General features: G+C 42.8%; 1 protein-coding gene across 2 annotated transcripts in view; it reads left to right on the top strand.

The window, feature by feature from the left end:
• Positions 1-16,950, top strand: part of TGFB2 (transforming growth factor beta 2) — a 59,891-nt gene that overhangs the window by 32,084 nt on the left and 10,857 nt on the right. For both annotated transcript variants that reach the window (XM_053937512.1, XM_053937510.1), the window contains exon 2: positions 4,805-4,968. In XM_053937512.1, coding sequence (XP_053793487.1) covers positions 4,805-4,968 — 164 coding nt within the window. The remainder of the gene's footprint in view (positions 1-4,804; positions 4,969-16,950) is intronic.

Genomic DNA, 16,950 nt, shown 5'->3' with positions numbered 1-16,950 from the left:
TGATTTACCCTTGAGGTCCAGTCCAATTCCTGGATATGACCTGTGGCTTCCATTACTTGGTCCCCTTTGATTGCAGAGAGGCAGTTTCCAGCAGGATTTTGCAGTTACATCAGGGTCAGGAGGGGTGAGCAGAATGATTATTACGGGCTTTGAGAGCCCAGATGTATTAAACAAGCTCCTAATTTCTTGGAGAGATTTTTCCCTGGAAAAGAGGAGAGGATTTGTGACTGAAGTGTGCCTGACAGGAAGGAGGGGATCCTGCTGGAAAGATGTGCTGTCACAGCTGACAAGATGTTCATCCTTCCAGTGCATGCTGCTTCACTTACCGTGTCTGCATGTCTGTGGAGGCAGCCTGACCTAGCTCCTGGCAGGGACTCCAAAGCTGAGCAGGGAGAGAAATTCACACAGAGGGAGAAACGATGTCACATTATGCTGCTTGTTAGGAAAAAAACCATCAAATTTGCTATCAGTGAGCTGAAATCCAAACAGCCTAAATGGTCCTAATAGTTAGAGAGGTTAGGGAAGCTTGCCAGAGCGTGGAAAGCATAACAACTGCATTTAATAACAATCAAGCTACTCTTATAAATATTTGCATGTGCTGCTTCAAAGCCTACTACACGGTCATTCATGTACTGCAGTTAGAAAGATGAGGAGGGGAAAAAAAAGAGAGCGAGAAGAAAAGGGCACTCCATGTTTTGTAGCTGCCATAATAAAGAATGGGCAAAGCACCAGAAAGAAAAGAAAAAGGAAAAGAAACCCTCCAAAGTTTAATAAACACAAAAGGGAATAAAAATAAATCTTTGGAGCATTTATTACAAGCCCTTGATGGAAGGATTAGATTGAAGTTCTCAGCCTTTCCAGTGTGGGTGTATGTGTGAAGGCGGCCTGTCTGGCCTCTTCCAACAAGAAAAGAAAAGTTGTTTACATTTCCTAACTTGGGCTGTGCATGTAATTGATTTCTTTTTGTTTCAATAACAGAAACGAAAATTCAGAGGGGAAAAAAAGCCTCATTTGGATACAATTGAATTTAAGTCTTTTTCCTCGCCAGAATGAAAGCTCAACTCTCAGAAGAGCTGTGTCAAACAGAGTGTTTTGTTTCTCCTAAAATGTCAGTACATGCAGTACTTGTGAGGAAAGCAGTGGAAATGCAGGGCTCAGTTCATCAAACACAACTGCTCAAGGCAGAAGTGTCATCCTTTTATGCAGTTTATTCCTGTTTTGGGGAATATCTTCAGCATGAAACAAACTTCTTATCCCAGCTTTCAGTTTCAGGGTGCTTGACTGCACCTTGCTCTCCTCCCAGGTGCTCCTGGGCACCTGTGTGCTGTTTTGGATGGTTGGTCAGAGAGTGTGTCCAGTCTCTCCCATTGACAGTGTTCCAGCCTGGGGCAATACTGCAGAGCACATTGGGATGGGTCTCCTGCACCCCTCCCATTGGAGCTTTTCTGCTTTGTCAGAGCAGGGCTGCTTTCTGTCCAGGCTGCTGGCACAGAAGCCTGGAGGGTGCTGGACATTGAACAAAGTCTGTAAGAGGCACAGAAACCACAGTGTCCTTATGCACATAATCAGTCACATACCAGAGTACATTTTAACCTGGCAGTTCGGACTGTCCCATGTAAAGCAGCTGATGAAGTTTCAGCTTGTTCAAGACAGAAAAAAAAAGACAAAAAGAAAAAGAGTAAACTTGTGATGCTCGGTTGTTTAGCATCCTAAAAGGAGGAGGTGGATGGATGCTGCCTTCACCTTCTCCAGCTGTGTTGTGTAACTCATCTCAACTGTGATGATTATGATTGTGATTATTACAGCTGGAAGTCTTCAGGTTTTTTTGAGGGTTGATTTAATGAGTAATTTTAAAATTATAAAACCGGAACCTTTCACTGTGTTTACTATTCTCTCTCCCACTAAAACAAAAGAAATCTATGTTTTCCTAGCTACAGGAAGCATATTGATTTAATTCCACTCATTAATGATAATAGTTCAAAGAATACTTCAGGAGTCTAGTCTGCAGCAGGGTAACTGAAATTGCAGACTAGCTTGGTCAGAGTCATCCTGGTGTCTGCTGGAGTCATGGGGCCAAAACCAGAGGGGAGTGCAGAGGTATCCAACTGAATCTGAATTGATAAAATGTCAGGTTTAGGTGGAGTCACAAAGAGAGATAAATTGCAGCATCTGAGATCACTTAAAGGCTAATCAAAAAGCCTGTAGACTCCATGGGGTTCTTACCGTTCCTTTAAAGAGAGTTGCAAGTCTCATTTCTCAGTCTTCATGTTGATTAATTTTCACTTAAACCCCAATTTTGCAGTCAGCCATTCCTTCTTTTTTTATCTGTCCATGAATAATGCCTTTTCCTCACTTGACTTCCTGTGGATACTGTCACAAATGATAGAGTAAAGAAATCAAATTTCTCACATGAAGTTTTATATATAGAGATGTAAAACTATCTTACAAGAGAAATGAAACTTCTGTAAGAGAGGAATTCCTGCTTACTCATAGAGGATGTCCCATGCCTGCCTTCCAGTGGAAGGTAAATACTTGTTTGCAGTGTACACAAATGCACATATGCCAACATAAAAACAGGCACACTGGAAGAGTATTCATTCTCTGTCTTCCTTAGATATGAAAGAGAGAAAAAATATAAATGCAGGAATGGCTCAGGAATATCCACTCAGATACATATTCAGAGATTTGTAATATACAGTATCTAAAACAAAGAAACTGGAAAGAAGGCCTACAAATATAGCACAAGAAAGTTCTAGGAATAAGAAGCTAAATATAAACCAAGCTGACAGTTAAATAGGACTTTTCAATCTAAAATAAAGTCAAGATGGACAGGGTTTGTCTGTGCCAGGGCAAGTGAATGGCTGCTAGTTTGGCTTGTCCACAGTGAACAAAATGCTAGGTTGATGCCTCAAACAAATGACAGGGAAGGACAACTTACAACTCATCCTGGAAGCATCAATCTTATATATACATATTATTATGCCAAATTATATTCCTAGTAGGGTTAGGTTTGGCTGAAGAGCAAGTAGTAGTCTCGGAGTTTCCTACAGCAGGAAAAATAAACTAAAGATACTATTTCTCTCTTAAAGGAGGATGTAATCTCCAAACCAAGTAGCTTTTATAAGAATTTGCAAAATGTACCAAGGTCATAGTGGCGTACAGTTAAGTATTTCTCAGAAGCCCTTCCTTTGGTATTTTGAGAGACTCTGGCACTGATGTGTTGCTGATGGGAGAGAGGAACAGCTTTGATGTAGGAGTAATTTGCATCCGTTTGCCTTTGAGTTCTGACTGTGAGATTGTAGCAGTTTCCTGTCAATAAGCATGGTATCCAGGAATAGTGACTGTGATGCCTGGGGGGTTATTGTGCAGATGTGAAAATCTGAGGAACTTTTTTTATTTAATTAAATGGAATCATAAGGAAGTCTGGGGTTTCATTTTCATAGTTGTACCTGTTTGATCATACTGAGGGTTTGCTTTGGAAAGTACTCTTTTAGATTATTTTTTTGAAGTGCTTTGGGAACTTGTCATCTCTCACTTATAATGCATCTACAATTGAGGCTGAGATTATTTCTTTATCATCAAAGATTTTCTCATAGCTACATTTATTAAGTAGTCAGTTTGAACTTACTCAAAGAGCTACAACAGGTGGGTTATTAAATGTGTAACTGTGAGAGCACCTGTGCTTCCTCAGCTGAAAATATCTCCCCAGCCCCCAAATATAATTTTCCTTTATCTTTTTTTTATTTATCCACTTCAGTTTTTACATTGTAAGAAAAGAGAGAGCTGTTCCCTTCATTTGAACTGATATTTTTATCAGGCCTTAAAGTAATTTCATCTCCTCTCTGGAGAGTGTGAGCTTGTCTCCTTCCACACTCTTCCCCTGTCTTCTCTCCAACAAGTTTGGGTGTCAGGCAGGAGTGCTGCAGGCAAAGCTCTCCTAGTGCTGCTGCTCTGGACAGTGTGAAGGGGCCTCAGATGATGACTGATCCTGGTTTGTGCAAAACTGCCTTGCTGCTTACCCTTAGTCAGGGTTTACCACTGGTGAAGGAGAAACACTGTTTTGAAACCTAAACTTAGATGTCTGACACTGCTTTTGAAGACTTGAGCCCATTTTCTGGGCTTTTTTTCTGGTTTTACCAAATTTATAGTAAGGGGTGTTACATTTATGGCTTTTACTACTTCCAAAGGGTCAAAATTCATGTAATACTGTTCACAGTGTCTACTGCCTGCTTGCCTTTTCGCCTTGTTTTTCCTTCCTCTTCTCTTACAGCCCTCATCACTGTAATCAGAATGACTATTTCTGTTCCGAAAATACCCTTTAATAACTAGGTATAGAATAAAATCTGAAGCTGGCTAATTCATGCTCCATATTCTGAGGGGAAGTGGATTTCAAAAAACATATAGAGCAGATGAGCTGCTGTTACTTGTTGTCTTAGCAGATCCCTGTGAACTCTCTGTGAGCCTGAAGGCATTTATCATGTACCAACTGATATGTTTTTTTTCTCTGTTCTTAAGTATTCAGGATTTTCCGCCAGTAGGTTGAAAGAGGGGAAGTTTAAATGCATGACCTGAAATAGAGTTGAAAGTAGTTTTTAATCTATATTAATATGGCAGTCTTATAAAAAACATGTGGGGTAGATTTTCTTAATTTTTATTAAATTGTTAATAGTACTAAATTGACCATTGGAAACTGAACCACACTTCAGGTATTCCCCTGTCTGAGGCTGTCTTGTATTAAAACATTTGAAGGAACACTATATTTTATCACCAAGAAAAGTAATAAAATCCCACTGCTTTCTTGCAGACGCCATCCCGCCGAGCTATTACAGCCTTTACTTCCGAATTGTCAGGTTTGACGTCTCAGCAATGGAGAAGAACGCCTCCAACTTGGTGAAGGCTGAGTTCAGGGTCTTCCGCCTGCAGAACACCAAGGCCCGCGTCTCGGAGCAGCGGATAGAGCTCTACCAGGTATGGAGGTACCTCCCACCCCTCAGCTCCCCGCCTTGCTGCTGCACCCATCCAGCAGGCAGAACAAACCGTGGGGATGAGCAGTGGGGTCCCCTCTCTGCAAAGCAACCTCTTACTTCATTACCTTCCTTAGAAAGGACTTCACTTGAAATCATGCAAATCTGAAATGTGCTTTTTGTAGCAGTTAACCCTCAGGACTCTAGAGTTTTGAGCCAGCAGTGTGCCCAGGTGGCCCACAGGGCCAATGACATCCTGGCTTGTATCAGCAATAGTGTGGCCAGCAGGACCGGGACAGTGATTTTCCCTGTCTATTCAGCCCTGGTGAGGTTGCAACTCAAATCCTGTGTCCAGTTTTGGGCTCTTCGCTGCAAGAAAGACATTGAGGTGCTGGAGCATGTCCAGAGAAGGGCAACAAAGCTGGGCAAGGGTTTAGAGAGGGAGTCTTAGGAGGAATGGCTGAGGGATCTGGGGGTGTTTGGCTAGGAGAAAAGGAGGCTCAGGGGTGGCTTATCACTCTACAACTCCCCGAAAGGAAGGTGTAGCCAGGTTGGGATTGGCTTCTCCTGTGCAACCAGCAACAGGACATGAGGAAATGGGCTTGAGCTGCAGCACGGGAGGTTTGGGTTGGACATCAGGGAAATGACTGGACATGGCACTTAGTGCCATGGTCCAGTTGACATGGTGGTGTTTGGTCAAAGGTTGGACTCTGTGATCTTGGAGATCTTTTCCAACCTTAGTGACTCTGTGATTCTGTGTTTCACAGCACATAAAAGAAAGTGAGAGAATAAGACATCAAAAAAGTTATTCCCAGGATCTCTGTCTCCAAACACCTGACCTGAACAGTAGTTTACATAGAGGTCAGATTCCTCTATCTGGCCCATGTTCAGGAGAAGCTTTTTAAGACTTCCTTGTAGAAATGGAATTAAAACTGAATTGCAAAGCTAAGGAGTTTCAAACCTGGCTTCTGTATAGTAGTCTGGGGATTGAGGCAAGGGAGTGGACAATTCAGGGATTGTGGAGTAAGAAAATGCCCCATGACTCACTCCTGAATGTTGACAAGATTTATGTCATTTAATCTTTAAGGACTTTGGAGCCTTTAACCTCATTTAACATAGAGTCTGTGCATTTGTGCAAATACTGTCTAGAGCATATTTCATCTAAAGCATAGTTCTCCTCACTGAGAAACACAACAACTAAAAGGGGCCCAGCTCCCAGAAGTTTTATACTGAGTAAAACTTGTGGTTGTTCCAGCAACCTGTGACATGTTCTGCTGAAAATCCTGATGGATAGAATACCACCTTGTGAAAGTGTGTGGAGACCCTCTTTAACTCTGTTCTTGCTGCCTGCTTTAGCTGTGCTTGAGCACTGTCCTGGGCTTACAGCACTTTGGAGTCCAGCTCAGATCCAGTGGGTGCAAATTTGAGTCTTCTCCCTCACTTTGAATGTTCACCATTTCCTGCCTGGTCTGGTCAAGTGAAAGCCAAACTTGAAGTAGAGAGAGGGGACACTTTGGGTTCACAGGCTCACTGCAGTGACAGTAAAAGCCAGTCATGGAGGCCGACAGCAGGAAAAGTGCATTGTTCTGTTTAGATGTTGTTTAAATGTAGGAAAAGATTAATTCCCATTTGAATGTGGTTCAGGTCCACAGGTGGTCAGTGGCAGCTGTGACCTGACTGCCATCCTTTCTAAGAACAGGATGGCAGAAAAGTTGAGCAGATAATGTGTTATTTGTTAAAAGGGAAAGCTAAGAACCTCTCTTGAGAATCACTGGTGTTGCCTGTATAGAACAGCCATCCCAGAGAAATACACTATGAGTCCCAGTGATGCTGCCACAGCAGCCTGCTGAAACAATTGTATATTCTGGCTTGACCTCACTGCTCAGACACCCTACAAGGAGTCGATAGCATCTCTGGGCTTTCTGTTGTTCTATTTTTGAGAGCTGTTAGTCAGCCACCTGAAAAGAATACAGCTGTGGTTGCCTGAGCTCAATTCATTGCTTTTCTGTGTTTGAGGAACATGGGACACAAAGAGTTCAGCAGAGATATGGAAGAAAGGGCCTTTGCTTGGCTGGGATTTTGCCTTGTGATGAGAAACAGCTGGGGCTTACTTGAAAGAGCCTGACTCCAGCAGGCCTGTGCCCATGGAAATGACTGACAACTGCATCCAGGGCAGGTACTTGGGTCCCTGGATAAATATATGGCTGGTGACTAAGGCAGTTTCTTTTTTAGGCTGGGTGGAGCAAACTAAGTGAAGTGTTAGGTGAGTAATGAGTGCAGCTTATTGTAGGATTAGATCTTTTCTCCACCAAGTAACAGGCAAGCCAAAGGCAGCGTGCCCTGTGTGTTTGTGCCAGGCATATTTTAGGCATGTTACTTTGTTCCTTTGCTTGTAGAGAGGCACGCTGTCTCTGGATCATTTCCCTTTGGTCATGTTTGTTTCTTGCAATCCTGTATGCAGCTCTTCCTAAAACCTTGTATGGGGGTATTACAGCTCTGTGGTGGGCAGTCTGAACTGCATGGGCTCCTTGGCAGGAGCTCTTCTGCCAGGAGCATGAGAGTCCCTAAATGTTGCTGCAGTTGGATGATGCTGCAGTTGCTGCAACTGATCTCCATCACAGCACATGAGGTTAGGATGCAGTGTTTAGCAGGAAAAGCAAAAGCAGGGAGAAATTGGAGACAAGGGACCCAAGATGCTTTTGGGTCCCTTCCAACTTGAGATAGTCTATGATTCTGTGGTGTATCGTAGAACAGTGCTATAGAAAGCATTCTAAAACTTACTATATGAATTCCAGATATTAGAAAGAAGAAAATCTACGCAGATGAAGGTGAAGAGGTATGGATAGAAGGCATTGGTGCCCCTGTGGTGCTAGAGGAGCTTTGGGGCTGTGTATTAATGTATTGAGAATGCAACTAGAGTTGTCTAGTGGTGAACATGGTACAAGCATGGAAGGTAAAAGGGGAGAGTCAGGAAGATCCTCTTTTCAGTGGAAGTGGGAGAGGCAGCTGTCTTCTGTAAGGGCTGAAGACTTAGTCATATATCTGACTCCAGCATGAAAAGCCATGCATGGAGAGTGAGCCTTGCAGAGGAGATTGCCGGTGGAGTTGGCATGAGCAGCTGCCGCTCCTCCTCTGTGCATGAGCTTTGCTTCCTGTCTTGTGATATACATGCTGGGCTTGCCAGGGCTGTTGTGCCCAGAAGGAACAGTGTGGTTTTTCATCTTGCATAAGCAACATTTAATTATTAGGTTGTTTTTTTTTTTTCTCCTCCAACCAAGTTTCAGGTTGGAGGAGAAAGCCTAGTGTTTTGCTTTGTTGTGGAGTTCTTCTTGATGAGGGTTTTTGAAATTCCTCTCATACCTGCAGTTTCAAGGAATGGTTGTTCCTTTGTCCCCTTGTCTTTCTCAGGAGAAAAGGGGCAGAAGGCAGAAGCCTTCTGGGGAGAATCAGAGCTCTCTTGTGGCTCACTGAGATAGTCCCTGAACACGTGCACATCTTCTAATTGCCCTCCAAGAGCTTTCTAATTTAGTCCAGTGGCAGTTTAGTAGTAGCATATATACCACTGATGCAGAAGGGACGTTATTCTAAAGAACTATTTTAGGAACAGCTAGAGACAGATGTGAAGGGTAAATTGAAAAAATAAGCAAGCAGAATATAAATATTTTGTTTCTCTGCCTGATTCTTTCTTTGTGTGGTCCTGTGACCTTACAGATCTACCCCTTAAAATGAAAGAAGAAATGCAAAACTGCACCTTTTCAGCTAAGCTTTCCTCAGGCTGTACTTGGCTCCCTTTTCCAAACCACATCAGAAAGGGACTTTGTGTTTTCCTACAGCCCTTGTTTGCACTGACTCCAGGAAGGCAGTCTGGGGCTGCTTGGCACAGTGAGCCAGGGCTGTGGCCCCTTGTTCCTGGCCCCTGGCGCTGCAGCAGCAGGAGGACCCTGTTCCCACCTCAGAGCCTGAGTTGGAGCAGAAAGCGCCCATCATATTTATGCTGGGAGTGAGTGGTTATGAATCTTCTTACCAGGTTTTCTGCCATCTGGATTTCTCCAGGCAGTGAATCCTAGAGATTAATTCTCATGGAGGTGCCCTGCATGCATCCACAGAGCCAATGGGCAAGTAGTAATCCCTGTGTGCAGAAAATGTCTGTTTTCATGCAGAACATTTCTCTTGATATTTAAGGATTAGTCAGTACCATCGGTGTTCATGTACAGATGGGAAGTACAGTGCACATACTAAGTAATCTTAGGATGGAAAATAATAAAACTCACAGAAGTAGAAATTAAGATACTTTTATAAGGCTGGTACGAAAGCTTCTGTCTCTTCTTGGCTCTGGTTAAGTGAAGCTGCAGAGAATTAAATTCTTTAAAGGCACTACCTTTTCTGTTGTTTCTTCTGCCCAAAAGGGAGGCTTAATCTGAAGGTTATACTACTGATCATCAGCATGTTGGAGAGTGGGAAGCCGAAGTGAAGGAAGGAAGCGGCGTGACCTCGGACAAGGCGCGCTTCTCCCGTCCTTTCACTGTGCCATGCTCGCTCAATGCGCTTCCCAGTGTGCACCAAGACTTCACAAAATATTAAGAGGATAAAGTGCTTTTGGGGAAGGGAGGAGGAATAATATTAAATAAACAAGTTTTAGCATCCTCCAGTGGCCTTTGCTATGTTTTTAAAGATTTATGCCAAATGCAGGCTTTATTGGAATTTGATCAGATAAAGCTCAGTTGTTATGGGAATGTCTTTGTTCATCAGTTTTCTTGCCGGCTTTGAAGACTTCATCACATCTTTCTTTTATTAAGGTGCTTCTGTATTTATGAATAAAGTCCCTGCACCCTTCAAAAAAAGCCTTGTCTTTTATGAATAAGCATTCCAAAAAACAAATAGGTACCACTGCAAAGAAGAACTAGTGGAAACCCTTACAGGGTAAAAAGACATCGTTCGGAGAGTGCTGTGGTATTGGGTTTAAGGTATTTTTATTATGTACAGGCAGTCAAACAATAACAAGTAATAATTACTTCCTGTGGAAGCGGTGCCATGTTTTGTTAACACATCATAAAGCATCACAAAAAGTGCAGCTGAAGCGCTGTGTTTTATTGTCATTGTTATCTGAGGCTGCTGTGGGTGGGATTATCTGAGAGGCTGTGATGGGAGAGATGTACCCACAGCATGGATCAGAACGAGGGTTGGGGCAAATGAACAATGCCAGGTTAAAGCTGGGGGGGACACATCAGATTGCAGTGAAGAATTTGAAGCAAACAGGAGCAGACCTTTGGTGTTTCTATTTTGGGGAGGGCCCAGTCCATGTCCAGAGCTCCCATGGAGCTTGCTCAGGGTCTAGGAAGAACTGTCTGTTCCCTAGGTGGTGGTAATGCTCACTTCCTCCAGGGTCTCTCTCCCTGCTTGGAGGTATGAGGAGGAAGATGCTGTGGAACATGCTACCCCATTATGAGTCAGATTTAAATTTAAACCACAGTCGGTTGTTCAAATACTTCCAATTCAGACAGTGTTTTGTCTTGTTTTTCAGTTGGGGAATATGTTTAGAGTGAGCTACTATAGATTTGGGCCAAATCTCTGTGGTGCAAATCTGAGGCAATTTTACACTGACTGCAGCAGAGATCCTTCAGGCTGATCTCCGTGTAATCAGGAGCAGAGGGGCCTTGCTCTCTTTTCTTGCCAAAAAGTGCCGTCTCTAATGCCACGGAAGAAAATACCATGAAGCAGGATCTGTGGCTGTGAGCTGGCGCAGGATGTCTGTATTACAGATATCACCTGGGGCGCTTGGTTATAATTGACTGCCATCGCTGTGACCCACATCTAAAGTAGTGCATTTGGATCTCACAGTTTATGTATTGCTATCCTGAAACCAGACTCTTGCATTCTGAAGGTTTATGGGGTTATGTTGAATGGCATAAAAACAGTGTTCTCTGAAGTGCCAAACTCAGTATAAGATGTGGATGTAATAACTTTCTACTTTACCAAACTCCTTCGCTTTCCCCCAGCAACAGCTCAGGACCAGCTCAGAGGAAGTTGTTTGCAGTATATTTCAGTTGAATTGATGTTTTCTCCTTATTCCAGAATCCCCTTTTTCTGGTTCCAAATACTGTATGCCCTACAAAAAGATGTCAGTACACTGGAGACCATATCTAGAGTACCTTTGGCAAATACTCTGTGAGGGTGAGGGGGAAGTATTTATGGCTGCATCATCTTCACTGTAATTTGGGAGCATATCTCGGATTCACCTGCCTCTTGCCAGGAATAGAGCAGTTACTGAAGACAACTTGGAGGAATATATAATATTTCCATCAGCTCCTGGCAAGGGCCAGTGTGTACTTCTCAGCTGGACACTGCCATGTGTAGAAATGCGGGCCACAGATGGCTGTATTGCCATTTGTGGTGCCTGTACGTTATTGGAGGCGTGGGAATGCAGGCCATGGGTCTGAAAACATCAGCTAGGTTTGGGTCCCTGCTCTTTGGGCTAGCATTTGTTGGGGTAGCCAAGCCTACATGACGCTGGGACACGAGCAAGTTTGAACCAAGCAGCTTGGCGTGGTAGTCACTGGGCTAAGGAACATCAGGTTGGCCATGTGCTAGAGAGTCTGTTGGAGGGGGAAAGGTGGTGTTCCTGTTTGGGGGAGGTGTAGGAAACAATGTGAAGTTTTGTTGGAGAGAAGCCTACGTGAAGAAGAATAGGTGATGGGAGAAAATGGAGGAGGATGGGAGTGGTTTGGGTGGTGGGAGGAGAAAATTACAAGGAGAGCTGTGAGATATAGGGAACAAGACAGGCTAGTGGAAGGGAAGAAAAGAGGGACTTGTGGAAGAAGACAACATCTTGGAGAAACTACTGTGTCCAAATACTCATTTAGCCAAGAAAGCTGCATGCCAAAATGTTGTAGTAAAATGCACATGAAGATGAGATATGACTGTCAGGGACAGGACCCAGGAAGAGAAAAGGGCTTAGGAGACCTGTGCATAAAGGGGAGATGAACACAGGAGTACCCTGCAGGATCTGGGAGATTTGGCTAGAAGACAGGAGAACCCACTCTGTTTCTGTTGACTTTGGCTCCTCTTTGTTGATACTTTAATAAAACATAATGTGCCTTTGGCAAGTTAAAGCTAAAGGCTAGATAAGTTTACGGGATTTTTTTGTTTTGCTTCATTTTATGTAAAATCTTTCTTTGGAGCTATCTTAAAATCTCCCAAATGGCAGGAAATTGCCCTCAATATTTCAGAATCTTGCAGGAGAAGGACCCCAGACCCTCGGTTCTTGTTTATTGCTTAAACAATGCAGAGTCTTCCTGCCTGCTGGAACATAAATCAGGCTGGACAGCCTCAGGGCTCTGTCCCCAACTTGCACTGCACATGTATCTTCAGTATCAGGAGGAAGGCCCTGCTTGGGGAACAAATGGAGAGGAAATCCCTTCCCAGGATCCATTCTCTTCCCAGAGCTCATCCCCTCACCGCAGGGTGATGCAACAAGCCAGTCACAGTTATTCCATGACACACTTGACTTCCTTTCTGACCTGCTTAAGTGCTCATCTCTTTGCCTGCCTCACACTTCACCTTCTTTTACCTTTAAGTGAGCATCAGCCAGCACTGTAAGAGAATCCTTCTGCAGCTGTAGCCCATCCAGATACAAAAGCGGTTGGGTTATGTGTGCAATATGTTCTTTTTATTTGCAAGTTTGCATGAAGAACGTGTCTGGCAAGTTCTGAGCAGATGGATCAGAGACCTATGGTTTTTTTACAAACTTTGGCAAGTACTCCATACCTTTCTTTGTATTTTGGCAGGAACTCTGCATCTCATATAGTAGATTCTGCCCTCAGTTTTAGCCTGATTCAGAGACCATTGCAAGTAATGGAAAGACTTCATTGATAAGCAGGGAGACTATAAAGCCCTTTTAACTCCATTTCACTGAAGACAGAGTCTGAATTACTCCTTTGCAGGAGTGGCTACAAGAAGAGCTTAAAAACTCACACTGAGATTTTTTTAAAAAGCTGGTCTCTTGCACTTAGAAGCAGCTCAGATTTTGATAGCCAGTAGATTCCCAATTATCTGGCAAAAGGTACTATATGGAAGCTTTGCACTTTACACCATATGTTTTCACATATAATGAGTAATAAACTGGAGAGGTTTGCAGCAGAATCAAGGATTTGCTTTTCCTTGTGTCCAAAATAGGATCAAAGGCCTCAGATTAAACCAGGGAATGAGAAAGGATTGATAATTAGCATGGCCATTTGTTAACTGTAAGTTCCAGAAAGAGCGGGCTGAAGTCCCTGAGAGCTGTCCGAGGAGACCTTTGAAATCTGGAACCAGGCCATGAGTGAATCTTTCAGTAGGGTGAATAGTATGTAAGAATTTGGAAACTCCCAGCAGCTGCATATGCAGACCTTGGGACTCTGGTCATTCCAGTGTAAAGAGTTAGGCTGGAGTCTCCTGCAGTTTCTTCTAGTTCAGGAAAGGTCATCCTAAATGGCGGTTTTCAGCCATGGTGTGCATAGCTGAACTTATCTTTGCTCTCATGTTAACCAGCATAAGCACCTCATTTACCACTAGATCTCATTGTTTGGGCTTAGTTACTTTAAGCTTACAAGCACATGTCAGGTTATTTCCATTATTTTTAAAAGGGCTGTGAAGTTCCAATGGAAATCATGGATAATGTCTGATAAGTAAGAGAAAGAGCAAGTGAGCCTGCCAAGATGTTGTAGTACACAAGAACATCACAGGAGTCTGAAATGACAGAGAAGGGAAGGGAAGGAAGGAAGTTATCAGGAGGCCAACAGCATCTGGAGGGAGGAGATCAGACAGTCCAGAATGAATGGAGAGGAAAGACAGATTAATAGCAGGTTTTCACAAGATAATGCCGTATTTACTGCTGTTCAGTGACTGCAGAACCCACACTGGCTGATAGCAGTGACCATTTCAAGTTCCGAGGCAATGCAGGAAATAGGATAGATATTTTTAAGTGGCCATATGATCTTATTACTATGTTTGGAAAGTTCATCAACTTGTTTTAAGAAGCTGTAAGTCACCAAAAATATTTCCAAAGAATTGGTGACCATAATTCCCAAACCCAGCTATAAAATGCTCTTGCTTTTCTTGGCTGCAGCAGATGTATGTCATTGATGCATCAGCCTGTGTATCATCACTGCTGAACCGCGTTCATTTTTTTGTTTGTTTGCTTGCTGAGGAGGCGGTGAATTTATTAGCCAAAACTACTCCACTGTAAATTATACTTAATTGTAATTTTCCCATTCTTCTGCATCTGATTGTGGTGACAATAGAAGACTAGAAGTAGTTATTGGGCAGAATACCAAATCTGAAGTGAACTAAACAAGTTGCTGTTCTGGGGCTCTAGTTATTTGAAAGAACCAGTGTATCTTCATGTCAAATTTTTTCCTTTTAGCTCTGTAATGAGTCACGAAGACGGGCTGTTCTGGCGTCTGCTGTCAGTGGTTATTGTCTAGAATACATACACTAATGTGTTGATTCAGTTATCCCCTGCTTTAGCTGCCTAAATATATGAGCGGGGGAGTAGGCGAAGGAAACTTTGAGCAAAATAATTATGTTTGTTTTAACAGTCGTGGGTTTAGTAGTTTTTTTGAGTTTGTTTTTGAACCAGTTTAATTACACTGACGCTGAGTGCTGCTGCTCTGCTCATGTCAGCTTCTGATATGCCCCATTCTTTAAAGAAGTCATGTTTCTGCTAATTTTGCAAGCATTCTGCTTTGTTTGTTATCATGAATTATGTCGTGTCCTCAGTGTACTTTACAGTTTATGAAATACAGACTAAGATAATCCTTATCCTTACTTTTATACTCAGAACTGTGTGATAGTTTCTTGAGGGTATAAATATGTGTGCCTATAAATAAACAGTTTCATCCTCCAGTATTTGAATGAAGATTTCAGCTACTTGATACTTAAATTTTTTAAAAATGTATCTGTTAATGCCTTCCAGTTAGTCTGAAAAATAAGGAAAGCAAGTGACAGAAGCAATTTACAAATCAGTGTTTTCTGGAAACTCCTAATCCTTCTGAAACCGGTTTGTGACAAAACTAAAATTTTTCACTGCTGAATGCCCTGTTCGTAGTGATTTGGGATATGCTTTCAAGATAACATCATGGGTCAGCCTCCTCTAATGGATGAAGAGGAGCAGAGACAAATCCCTGCCAGCCAAGCAGAGGTTCTCCCCCAGAACACTGAGCAGAATGAAGAGTAGATTTCAACAGGATTTGTAAAATACCAGAAACCTGGCAGGCCCTTTGAGGGTGGCATGTGAGTGCTGTCACCACCAGGATCCCTGTCTGGGCTTCCTAAACATATGGAGCTGTACAAAAAAGAGCAATGCTTTGTTTGCATCTGGCTTCTTCGTGAGCCATTTCCTGCAATTAACTGCATTATTCATTTATTCATGTGTTTGTTTCACCTTGATCTGCTGGCAGTAGCTGTACATATGCCATATCTAGAAACTCCTCATAGGTATTTGTAAGTTCATTTTTTCACCAGGTGTTTTCAAGAAGCCTCAGAATTGAAAAAAAAGGTGTATGAGAGGTAGGTTAGCAGTGGGTGTAGAAAAAGGTAGGTTGAAGGCAGTGTGCAAGACACTGGTCAAGAGAAGATTAAGAAATGTTTTAGTTGGTGGTTTTCCTGTGAAAGGGAGGAATCACATTCAAAAATGGGGTAGAAAAAACCTGAAATTGTTCTTAGAATTTAGGGCATTGCTACTGAATGAAAATTAATCTGTATACTGGTCTAGACGTCTGGTGGATCACCTTTCGGTAACACTTCTTCTAATTCAGCTCATCCCCACAGCATGTGATTGTATGTGTACATTCCCTGTGTAATCATTTGTTATAACAGGCAGTGGAAGCAAGACCAAGAGAGCAGATATCCCTGGACAGACATCCCCATGTCCAGAACCCGCATTTGTTGGCTTTGAGCTGTCTCTGGGGTGTGTGCAGGTGTGTATGCTCACAGCTGTACGTGTGCAGCCATCGTGCATCACCATGCTTGTACCTGTGGGTGTTGGGATGTGTCCCTCCTCAGCGAGGGAGGTGGGGCTGCCTGTGTGGAAACTCTGTCTCCTGCTCATGCAAATGATGGGATCTGTGTCTGCATGTAGTGGGTGATGCACAGGATTCCCCCACTGGAAAACCTTAGCCTTCCACATCATAGCTTGTAGTCAGACCAAACTCCTTCTACCTCTTTAAGAGGGAGCGTTTGGGTAAGGTGCCAGAAGGAAGTAAAAACAGAATTAAAAGGGAAGTTTAACTCAGTTGACTTTCTCTTCTGTGAATTTTTTTTTCCTTGCCTTCTGTTAATACTTCTAGTGCACGGAAAACTTTCGCACAAAGGCTTTCGTTTAGCTCCTGCAGGTACAAGCTGTGCAGCAGCAGTTCTGATAATGGTGTTTGATGTGGTTGTGATGGGCTAAGCACAAAGGTGAAGTGGTGTTTATAGGTAAGGCAAGGCAATGTTTATAGGTGAAGGTAATATCTCTTCTAAGACCAATCGGTGTGGTTGGAAGAAGTAGACAAGCTTTCAAGCACAAAAGCTGCAAGGCACAGAAAAGGCTTTTATTCTTTTTTGAAACTAAATTAGTTGGTCTAGTAGGAAGAAAGGATTGGAAATGGTGAAAGAGAAGTTTTTCACTGAGGATATAGGCTTGAGAGTGTATTGGAAGAAAAAGGTGTGTTGTTGATGGGGAAGGCTAAAACCAGAAATGTAGGGCAAAGCAAAAAGAAGCAAACCAAAGTGGGAAATGGCAGAGAGATCCTAAAATGCTTATTTCATGTAGTGATTTCTGGAAGACTCATTTGAAGAATATATTGTAGCTGTAAACATTTCTGAGAGATTCCTACAAAAAGGCCCCGTTTTTTACCCCCATATAGAGTGCAATTGCTTCAGTGTGGATGGAAATAAAAAGCAGTGTAGGAAAAGAAACTTAATCAGATTAATTTATGGGAGAAAATGGACTCTGAGGATCCAGTCT

The sequence above is a fragment of the Vidua chalybeata genome, chromosome 3, assembly GCF_026979565.1.
Source record: "Vidua chalybeata isolate OUT-0048 chromosome 3, bVidCha1 merged haplotype, whole genome shotgun sequence".
In the NCBI taxonomy this organism is placed as follows: domain Eukaryota; kingdom Metazoa; phylum Chordata; class Aves; order Passeriformes; family Viduidae; genus Vidua; species Vidua chalybeata.
Note: the sequence above shows the minus strand (reverse complement) of the source record. Positions and strands in the feature narration are given on the sequence as shown.